This window comes from Scyliorhinus canicula, chromosome 20 (genome assembly GCF_902713615.1).
Source record: "Scyliorhinus canicula chromosome 20, sScyCan1.1, whole genome shotgun sequence".
NCBI classification, from domain to species: Eukaryota; Metazoa; Chordata; class Chondrichthyes; order Carcharhiniformes; family Scyliorhinidae; genus Scyliorhinus; species Scyliorhinus canicula.
In genome coordinates this window covers 58,063,622-58,075,736 of record NC_052165.1, presented here as the reverse complement: position 1 = coordinate 58,075,736, position 12,115 = coordinate 58,063,622, and the positions used below count along the sequence as shown (strand labels likewise).

Genomic DNA, 12,115 nt, shown 5'->3' with positions numbered 1-12,115 from the left:
CAGGAACAACCCAGAAACCCTCAGTAGAAGAGCAGATGATCTTCTGCTGCCCCAAGAGAATGCAGCCAGAGATTTAGCTACCTGCAACAAAGTGAGACTTAGTGCAAGTAAAGACTCAGGCTTTCAAGAGCCACTGTAACATTACTTTGCAAGATGCCCGCAGGGGAAATGGCATCCAACTGCATTGGGGACCACCCGTTGCCTGTCTCATTGAAGGTGACAGTGGTACTGAACCTCTTCACAACAGGTTCATTTCATGCAGCCTGTGGAGACCTCCTTGGGTTAACACAGCCTACTGCATACCATTGCATCTAGATGTTCACAGATGCAATGTTCCGAGGGCTGGGAATTATATTGCTTTCACACAAGATGGCCACAGCCAAGTTCATCGAGCTTGAGGATTTAAAGCTACTGCAAGTTTCCCCAGTGTGAAGGGAGCCATTGACTGCATGCATGTTGCTTAAGTCTCCTGCAAAACAGACATGCACCTTCACAAACAGGAAGGGATTCTACTTGATCAATGTCCAGCTGATGTGCGAACATAATTGGTGGATCATGCAGGTTTGTGCTGGTACCCAGGCAGCAACTCAGACATCCTTAGAAAACTCATATTACAGACCTTTTTACATGCACCGATTTGTTGGAAGAATGGCTACTATGTGATAAGGGATATCCACTGAAAAGGTGGCAATTGACACCCGTGAAGATGTCCAGATTTGACAGAGAAGGTAGAATTAGAGCCATGCTAGCACCGGGGTCATAGTGGAACAGACCACTGATCTACTAAACATGCAATTCCAATGCCTGGACAGATCTGGAGGTGCATTACAATACTTCCACTCGTGTGTGTTCCTGATGGTCATAGTTTATTGTGTACTCCATAGCCTTGCCATCCAAGATGTCTTGACAGATGAGGATATGTCAGAAGGGGCAATGATGAGTTGAGGGACTACAGGGAGTTTCCTGCTTTTGATACAGTAGATAGAGTAGATAGGTGCACCACTGCCGGGATGCCTCTGCGTCTTACCACTGCTACAGAAGGACTTTGGTGAAAACATTGGGCCTCCTTTTCTCATGTCTCAATGAAAATCCTGTAGTTCCTGTATCCAATCATTCACTATCACCCCACAGGAGAACACGATTCCTCCTGCCCTCCACCAACCTTTTATTTCTTCCTTAAACCTACAGACACCAGGCACACAGCAATCAATAAGAACGTCAGCATGAGGGAATGGGGGATGTGTTTTTCCACAGGCTCAAAAAATCTAACATCAATGAATAAAAACCTCACCAATGTGCCCCTTTTCATGACCAATGTGGATATTTACTACCACATTTACGAGTGCTCTCTCCTTGCTCAAGGGTATATGGAGAGAGACAGCTGATCTGCACGGAATGACTTTGACGGGCATACTCTGCATACGGCTGACACTTCAGGAGACTCATGTTGAGATGCATGCAAATCTTGGGTCGCCATGGCAATGGTCAATGGCTGATGGATGGAGGAGATGCTGCCCCAACAGAAGTGCCAGGAGAGAAACGTCCAGATGAATGCAGCTGCAGCTCACCTCCTACCACTAGAATCGGAGTGTCAAGTCATTACAAACCCTTACTGATATCTCTGTTACAGGAGAAGCCTCTTCAGCATTGGTGGCACCAAAAGCCATCCGGCAACCTCTCGCCTCTTCGGACAAGGAGGAGAGCGGTTGCCGGATGGCTTTTGGTGCCACCTGTGCTGAAGAGGCTTCTCCTGTAACAGAGATATCGGTAAGGGTATGTAATGACTTGACACATCAGCACTATCTTATGACGACCGTCAACCTCTTCACAGTCCAACATGCATGATTAAACGCCTGATATAATGAGCCTTTAACTATGATCTGAAATTTGAGATAATGAAGTTGGCCAAGGTGCCAATTTGTGAACTCTATTCACCAAACACATTACATAATTCCTAACTCCCATTAAACCACCAACAGCCATGTCTCCTCTTTATCAATCACTGATAATTTGACTATCTCACCAGGATCAGGCCTTCCTCCAATTCCTCCATTGCCTGTACTTCTGGATGAATTGGGCTACAGAAGGGCCAACATTTGCTCCTCATAAGGAGTCAGGACGTCCAGATTGGGTAGACCCCCACCTGCATGGGCTCACACTTCTGAAAAGATTGGACATAAAGGCTTCAACACAAATTTCAAACTATTATACGGTATGCATCCAACTCATCAGATTAGAAGCCTATGCTCACGCGTTATAAGATGATCCTACTGACCACACTTCATATAACTAGCCCATTACTTGAAATGCAAATGGTATGGTATAGGATAGGATATAGCTGCGTCTTTGTGGAATCGTACTACTTTTGACAAGCAGCTAACCTCAATGACCTCCTGCATTCGCTCGCAAAGCTTGTATCACACTGGACCAAGATTACTCATACTGATGCCATACTCACCCTGGCCAACCTCAGGAGGTGATTGATCCTTTTGTAGCACTGGGACCAAGTGCTTTTCATCACGCCAATACTGTTGACCTCTTTGGCCACCGTCACCCACACAGCAAGAGTTTGACTGGGCGTCCTTCTCTTGCCAGCGCGTGGCACATACCAAAAGTGCATATTCTTCTCTATTTAGAGTAGATCCACTTGATTGATCCTCTGATGGGTTACCTGACACTGTTCCATGCCGGGGCCCTTTAAAGTGCTGGCCATTACCTTTTTCTGGGTCACAGCTGGCAGCCTCAGAGATTTGAAATCTTGCATTCACTGGGCAGGTGACACTCTGTAACCTGCTCTTGCCACTAATTAGTAGTAATTAACGCAATATCAGGCACGCTTCCTACGGCAGATCCAGACGTCAGAACACTGCTGACTTCAAGGTGCAGAACCAGCTAGACCATTATTCAGCCCTGCACGTATTGACCATATAAAAACGTAGGACCAAAATCAGAATGTGGTGTTTGTATAATATGTGACAGAACTTGGATATGCTTATGAGAAAAATAGATACATCAGTCCACGCCCATTCACCTCCCAATCAGAACCGCGCAGGGAGTGCTTAAGTTTTTGCTTCAAAATCTAGCGTACAGCCATCACATACCATTATGTGACATTCCCACTGAAAGGCACTTCTGAAAACGACAGGACTGGCACTTGTTGCGGTTTTTTTTTTTGAATCTTACAATTGCGTTCACACTGATCATAATCCAGTTTCAATCGTATTGTTCGTCGAAAAAAGCCCTGCAAAATAAAAATCACAGCGGCAATTATACAGCAACATGATTCTAATAGAATACAAGATCTAGTTGAATAATATAACCTTCCTTTTTCAATTCCAGTATTTTTTGACTTTCTCAAATACAATACAATGAAAAAATCTAATTTGACATTGACTTCTGGTCTGATATTTTCCCTCCAGACATGATGGCATATGAATTCACTTTCAGAAAACAGTTAATGAAACAAACTATAAAAAGAAGATTTCTATAGTCCTCAGCTAAAATTACAATTTCCGCTCTTAACCAAAGCCATAATCTGCACAAAATTAATTGGTCAAGAGAATTAATCAAAGGAAAGCACATTGTAATAAGCAACCTACTGATGTCTGTCAATAATTCTGAACAACATGATAAAATAAAGTTGTTTTCCTGTTTTAGCAAAATATTTATACATGATTCTTGTATATAGCAGTGCATTTACACCCTGCTCTTTCCAAATTAAAACAAATATTAGGTTCCAACAAAAGCATTTTGCATTCCTCACATGCGGAAAGGTATCTCACAGTAGTTTACATGAAGAAAAAGCTCTTCAAACAAAGGAAAAACAAGACTCGGGTAGTAGCAAGGCAAAAGTACAGTTGAAGATAAAAGTTTCTGAAGATATTTGAAAAGAAGGAAGGCGGCAGCAAGATACAAGAACTAAATAGGAAATTCCATTCGCCTGGATCTTCTGGACAGCAGCAAAGCAGTGGTGTATGCCACTGACAGTTTGATCGTGAGCAGTTATCTTTGTATGTTGGACTAGCATGGGCTTCCTCTCCCAGCTGCAGCATGGAGTTATCATTGTAGGAACTCAGGAAGGCAAGTGGCAAAGCACTGCTTCACCAAATTCAAGCTTCCTTTGAGGTTAATGGAGGAAGGCATGCCCCTCGAGGTCCAGATCCAGTGTTTTGACAGGTGCTGTGTTTAAGTGCCTACAAGTAGTTATATCTGTTTCAAGTGTTTACAAGGGTTCCTTCATTTAACCTTTATGTCCAGTCAGCTGCTATCCACCCCAGCACTGCTCATCACAACCCTCCCCAACCCCCAGCTCTGCTCAACCTTCTTCCTCCTGTTCTCTGCTCGTCCACACTCCTGTCTCACCTCTGCTCACACACCAACTCCTCCCTCTGCAAGCCTGATGTCAGAGAAGACCTGGAGGCTAACGTGTGGGGAGGGGTGAGGGTGTGTATGTGGTGAGCAAGGTCAGTGGATAGCAAAACTGGGGGATGGCTTGATGAGCAGTGCCAGAGGTGCCAAAGTGCTTTGATGCGCCTGCTGATGGAAAACACTATACTCCTGAGAAGGCTTTATGCCCGCTAGGAGCAACCCTAAATAAATCAGGTAAATAACTTGTTACGTACAGGGCAAATAGACCAGACTTACACCCCGACAGGTCACAGTAATATTCAAAACCAGACAGAACAATGACAAAAGAAATTCAAACAAGTTAATGCACCATCTTATCGATTCAGAGTTAATTTACATGGAAATACGTAAAATAAATTAATCTGAAGCGCTATTTCAAAATAAAGGTACATGATGGCAAGTACTACTGCACACAGACTAATTAATATCTGGCATAGTCTTCAAGGCCGGCAGTGGCAACAAGAATTTGGTAATCAGTTAAAGGTTGGTTAGATCCACTAATGTGACATAATTGGTTTTGATGGAACAATGAGGTAGATTGGGAAAATGGCCTCCTCCTTCAGTTCAATAGAACATTTAGTTCTTTAAAAATATGGCATATGAATGAGCTCGAGTACAATGCTCATGCTTTAAGAAAGGATAAAAAAGAAATTAATTGTTCCAGATTTTTGTATACTTTGTACAAAATTAGATACTCCCAATCGAGCCTAAGAAAAGACTGAAAAGGTTTAATTTAAAATTCCAAGCCAGCATCACTAATGAAAAACCATCTGAAATTCTGCAGATCAGAACTTCAGTGTCTTAAAATTATCCAGTATTTTTTATTCTGAAACATTTAAACCTCAAAATAAAGGCATTCAGGTCTTTCATCAGGAAACAGTTATAATTGTCACAGCTATATCCATGTAGCATGTGGAGATGTACTGCTAATATATCTGCAAATAAAGTTTTATGGGCTCCAGTGATGAGTAAAGTAATGTTCTCCCACTGCTGTCCTATCAGAATAATTTTCTGAATCAACCATTCATGCAAAGAAACCCAGCTAGTTGGAAGGTAATAGTTATACTGTGACTTCTGGTCCCATACTTCCCTTGAGGAATTGAAATATAATGGTTGTCCAAAGCAATTAGTGGGTGCTCCAATGCATCAAACTCAACATCTGGGAACATGGTATGGTTGAGGTGGTGTGCCAGGAGGGAGGAGACTCCACATTTAAAAAAAAATCTTTATTGTCACAAGTAGGCTTACATTAACATTGCAATGAAGTTACTGTGAAAAGCCACATTCCAGCCCGTTCGGGTCACAGAGGGAGAATTTAGAATGTCCAAATTACCTAACGGGACTGGTGAGAAGAAACCGGAGCACCCAGAGGAAACCCACGCAGACACAGAGAGAACGTGCAGACTCCACACCGACAATGACCCAAGCCTGGAATCGAACCTAGGAGCCTGGAGTGGTGAAGCAACAGTGCTACCCACTGTGCTACCATGTTGCCCATGCAGTCTAGTATTGCCAATATCCCAAATAAATGACATGAGCATGAAGGAAATGAAGCTGGCATCCTAAGAACTTCAAAACTGCACTTAGCCAAGTGTCTAATGTCCTACACATCTGAAATCAACTATCAAAATGATCAAAATATTGAGCTAAAAGAGGATTGATCTCTTGATGCTGTAGATTTGGTGAAGCAGTCAGAATTGAATAAAGTCAATTAATTTATCTCCTTTAATCATCAATAGAGGAGCTACTGATAAAACATTGTAACATAACGTTGACGAAGAAAATCAACAAAATACACACTTCAATAAAAAAACTTCATTATATTGCACATACCTTACAGCCCTCACAGGCATGTACGCCATAATGAAAGCCAGAGGCCTTGTCCCCACACACTCGGCATTCTATGCTGAGGCCAGAGGTGGAAGCTTCATCTTGGGCTAATGGTGTAACCGGAAAGATTGCTGATGATGGACTAGAGGCCGGTGTAAGAGTATCTGAAGGTAGATGGAGAATATGGGGAAAAAAATACTGAAAATGAGATTAATCAGGTAATCAAAGTATAATTGAAATACATGTTAGATATTTTTACATCTTAATCATTTGTGAGACTTTTAATAGCCCTTGAATCAGGGACACAAATCAAGAAGCAAAAAAACTGATCTTTCATATAGTGCCTTTTGTAATCTCAGGACACCCCGACTTCAGTACTTTAGAAATACAGACAAAGTTGCAATGTAGGAAATGTCACCTTTGCACAGCATGGTCCCACAAATAGTAATGAAAACAATTACTGAATAATAGATTTTAAGTGATATTGGTTGATCAATAAATATTGACCAGGACACAAGTGACACTTTCTCCAATAGTGCTATGGAATAATCCACTCGAGGGGGCAGACTTGATTTTCACATCTTATTCAAAAAATGCTAATTCCAACAGTGCAGCATTCCCTCAGTGCTGGACTGAGGGATTTACTTAAGTGTTAAGAACCAAGGTGATTTTCCAAACAGCGGAAGGGAGACTTGGAATTCCAATTCCTAATTATATTTGGTTCCAGTCTTCTTGTGATAATTAAATAAAATAAATGGTGATAATTATCTGTCTGTTGACAGTAAAGCACAAAAGAAAGACAACCAAAAACATACACTCAACTACAATAATGGCTACATACAATATTGTTAAATTGACCCAGTTCCAAGCCCCTCTATTATCCAAGCTACATCCCATAGATATTAAAATTAAGCACATCCAGCAATAGTTACCACATTCAACACCATCTCTTTTGGGATTGCTTCTGGTTTAGAATAGAAACAACTGTCAGTTTAAATAGAATGTCTTAGACACTGGCTTGTTTGGAGCGAACACAGCATCCTGCTGCATGTGGCTGTGATCTTGGACCAGCTCTGCTCAGCTCACTGCCCAAATAGGAGGAATCTTGCCACTGATGTACTAGTTTTTCTTTTGATTTTTTTCTTACCTGAACTACTTGACCCTCTTAATGACATTTTTTAAAACATATATTCTGGAAGGGTGAAATTCACCCTAGTCTTCTCTTTTGTACTTTTACCATCTACGCATGATCTCCTGAAATTCTATTCCCTATTGTTTGTTATCCACTTCACTTGGGTAAATATTGGTTTAGTGTGGCTAGGCTAATCTACATATCAAAGACCTCAGTCAAACTGTCTTTCTAACTAATTCTCATTTATTAGTTACTTAATTTTCACTTTATCACAACTTCTTGACCCCTCCCATTTTTAAGCATCATAATTGAAAAGACAATTTCATTTCTTACCATTTTCACCTCATCAACAATTAGAAAAATCAGATTTCTTGCATTGACATAAAATATACACCATGTTTCCTTACAGATAAAGGTCCATGTCAGTCCTTTCACACCCTTGTTAAATGTCCAACTTCTGTATACTACACATCCTGGATACTGCATCAGCAATACACATGGTTGAAGTAATAGATTCCATCAAATAATCTGGTGTCCCAATCCAGAGGTCTTTCCAGAAATTATACGGGGTTATGATTTGCTTATGGTCTTTGATGTATTATTAGCAACATAAACTTCAAAGTGCTGCAATCCTAAAACCAAACTCAACGTTTCCTTTTGGATAATAGAATTGATTATTTAATTTCCTTGAAAAATATTCTACGAGCTTTTTTATACCACTGTCATCCTCCTGCAGCAACACAATCCCAATGCCAATATCACTTGCGTCCACATTCAGTTTCAAATTGTTTATCATAATTTGGTATGGTTAAAACTGGTGCTCCTGTTAATCCGGGTTTTTAGATTTTTGAACACAGTTTGGCATTCCACTGTCCAGTTAAATTTCTTATTCTTCTTTAAGAGTTCTGTTAATAAACACAAACTTGCAGTAAAAACCACACAGCCCCAGAAATCTCAGAACTTCCTTTTTGTTGTAGCTTCTGTAAATTCCCAAATGGCATGTATTTTTGCATCTAATGGAGCCACCTGACCATGTCCCACAGTATATATTTTTTTACAATCTTTATTGTCACAAGTAGGCTTACATTAACACTGCAATGAAGTTACTGCGAAAATCCCCTACTCGTCATACTCCAGTGCCTGTTCGGGCAAACAGAGAGAATTCAGAATGTCCAAATTACTTAACAGCAATTCTTTCGGGACTATATGGCCTAAATATGGGATTTGGGCTTGAGCAAACTCACTTTCTGCCAAATTTGCTTTTCTTAAGCAATCATAAAGCTCTTCCAGATGTTGTAGGAGCTCCTCCAAACTCTGACTAAATACCACCAAATCGTTAATGCACAGTGACTGAGTCGATGAATAATCTTATTAGTTAGTCTCTGGAATGTTGAGAGTTAAGTTTTTCATCTCAAACTTTAAGGTGATAGCCTTTGCCTTTCCTATAAAGGTACTTGCCAATATCCTTTTAGCAAGTCTATTTTTAATAATGGATTTTGACTGTCCCAACTTTTCAATACAACCCCACTTGATGACTTTTCTGTAGTTGGCATAGAGGGCATGATGGCAGCACAATGGTTAGCACTGTTGCTTCACTGCACCATGGTCCCAGGTTCGATTCCCGCTTATGTCACTGTCTGTGCGTTCTCCCCAGGACTGCATGGGGTTCCTCCGGTTTCCTCCCACAAGTTCTGAAAGATATGCTCGTTCGGTAAATTTGACATTCAGAAGTCTCCCTCAGTGTACCCGAACGGGCAACGTAGTGTGACGATGAGGGGCTTTTCACAGTAACTTCATTGCAGTGTTACTGCAGCCTACTTGTGACAATAAAGATTATTATTATTAATGCATTTTTTAAAAAAGAAAGTTGTTTTGGGCACATATTCGGGGCGTTTCTCAGCACCTGCAGCTGGAAGAACAATTCTACTATCCAACAGACCGTTGGCTAGTTTTTATGGTCTCAGTCGGGAATGCCCTCGCCGAGGCTGCACTTACCTCATTTTGAGCTCGTCAGTGCAGGAAGATGACTCGCACATCAGGCTGCCATTTTTTAATACCGCTGCAATCCTTCGACCCCTTCCTCCCGCTCCTCCACCATGACCTCCAAACACCCCCTCCATTCTCTAATACACCTTGTGGTTTTCCTATTGCTTGACATGCTCAACAAATAGCTACATCTTTGTGTAACCCAAGCCAGTTAAACTGTTTCTGCATCTTCTCCTGAGTTTTCCTTATTCCTAAATGTTCCCTTGATGGAATCACATGGGTTATTCACAGAATTTCTTTCCAAGGTGGTAGTACAATTTGGTGCCCATTTTTCATCCGCATTAACATAAGAAGGTCTCCACTTTGGGCTTCTGATTCAGAATACGCTGTTTGATAGACCAGTTTTAGCTTTGTATCTCCTTGCTGCAACTCTATTAATTTCTTTGAACGAAACACTTCAACTCCCTTATCAACTTCCCTTTCATCCTGAACCCCCTTATTGACTTCCCTTTCACCCTGAATCATTTCACCAAAGATTCTGTCAGCTAATTGTATCTCACGCCCCTTATTCTGTGCCACACTCCTCCTGTTTCATCTTATGTGCCCATGATCTCATTATCCAGAACCAACCCAGGATTCTCGATCTGTAATCCTGTGTCACGACTTTCTACAGGCTGTTCAACTACAGTAGGCATTACTATGACCCAACGATATCATGCCCGAAGATAAGTTAATCTTGCAATAGGCAATTTTTCTACTGTTCCTACAATCCATTCTCCCTTCTTCAAACTATTTCTCAAGTTTACTTTAGCCAGAATAATTCTTTGAGCTTCATCATGAATACCACTTACTAGAACCTCTTCCTTCAAAATCCCCTCTGGACAGCAAATATCCTTATACCACAACATTAGTGATTGACGTGCTCCAGTAAAATCTTAACATCTTTACTCACTCCATTTTATAAATATGAAAAGGACTTTTCCTTCACAAAGCCCTTTAACAAATCGGCTACCTTGGTAGAGTGTTGTTCACTGATTCTGAAGAAGCTATGCACACACTTTCACACCTCCTTACAAATTCTATTGTTTGGTTTTTCTGTGATCAAATCCTACTGTTTTTTCTTGTTCCACAGTCTCAGACTTATTTCACAAGTCCCACAAATCCAACTGGTTTTCCCACTTAACTCCAGAACATTGACTTGATATGGCCTAGTTTATTACAATGAAAGCATCTAATCTTCCTCATATTCCTTGTACTCTCCCTTTCTTTTCACTGAGCTGGAATCTCTGAAATTTTCAACTATTCCTTCTTTTACCTGACCTACTTTTTTCTCACCTTCCCATTTCTCTCTCTCAGATCTAAAAAGATGTTGTAAAAAACACCTTGCATCTATGAACTACTTCACAATCATCAGCGAACTGAGCTGCCTGCCTGTTCCTCCAAATGAGTCCTTATTACTGAAGGCAATGTATCTTGAAATTCTTCCAGAAGAACTACTGAACCTCATGGGTTATTTCTATCTTTAATGCTCTTATCTACCTATCAACATTTAACGGTTAACCCTTTCAAATTCAATACAGGTTTGTCCAAATTATTTCAAAACTTTGGTCTTTACGTCTCTGATATCAGCTCATCAGCTTTCTTCATTATAATATACTCCAAAAATATCTCTTCTCGCACAATGTCCACAGGGGGGGTTACGGGTATAGGATGGATACGTGGGTTTGAGTAGGGTGATCATTGCTCGGCACAACATCGAGGGCCGAAGGGCCTGTTCTGTGCTGTACTGTTCTATGTTCTATGTTCTAATGTCCAAATCCCTTGTGGCCTTTTCATTTGTTTAGCTAATATTTTAAAACAAATTGAAAAATGTCTCCACGTCCAAGAGCCTGTATGAATATAAACATCCCCCCCACTAAGTTCTTGTTTGGAATAGGTACTTCTCCACCATCCGCTGATGTCTTTTTTACCTAGCAGCTTTTTACGCTGGAAGTCTCCAACTCCCTTTCCGGTCTTCTTTCTCTTTCCTCCCTCTCTGCTTCTTCTCTTTGAAATGGTCTCTCTTTTTCCTTTTTCTCCCTTTCAAGTTTTTTCATTTTGATTTCTCTTTGAAACATTCTCTCCTTTCTTTTCCTCTGCTTCCAAATCAAGTCTCTGCATTTGCAACTATATCTTAGACAATTTAATTAATTGCCTTACCCTTTGGAGAACTCAGTCTCTCACATATTCCTTGCAACTTCAAATGCTTAGCTATACTTCCAATTATGTCATCTTTCTTACATTTGCAGGTAATCCCAATTGCAACATATCTGTCAATATAATCATTTTAACTTTCCAAACTCTGCAAGGTTATATCCTTTACTCCCAAACAGGTATTAGCAATTGCCAAAACCTTACTTTAAATATCACACTACCACACTTGGTACAAAAACTCATAGAATCATAGAATCCTACAGTGCGGAAGGAGGCTATTCTGCCCATTGAGTCTACACCGACCCTCTGACAGACCCTACCTAGGCCCAAAGCCCAAATTATTCCCGTAACTCCACCTAGGGCCAATTTAGCATTGCCAATCCACCTAACATACACCTGCTCATTATTTAAAAAATCACTAATTCCAACATAGTCAAGGAATTATGCCTTTAATATCTCGCCAAGAGCCCACAGTTTTGTTAGGAACCCAGCTGATGTTAAAGTCTAGGAATTACAATTCCAGAAGGAAAACATGCTGGGTCCTAATGCTTTTTGGTATAATTTTTG

General features: G+C 40.7%; 1 protein-coding gene across 1 annotated transcript in view; it reads right to left on the bottom strand.

The window, feature by feature from the left end:
* pparab (peroxisome proliferator-activated receptor alpha b) overlaps positions 1 to 12,115 on the bottom strand; it is a 107,862-nt gene that overhangs the window by 38,093 nt on the left and 57,654 nt on the right. Inside the window, 3 exon segments of the mRNA XM_038779964.1 lie at positions 3,102 to 3,171; positions 3,173 to 3,241; positions 6,241 to 6,401. Of these exon segments, the coding sequence (XP_038635892.1) occupies positions 3,102 to 3,171; positions 3,173 to 3,241; positions 6,241 to 6,401 (300 nt within the window).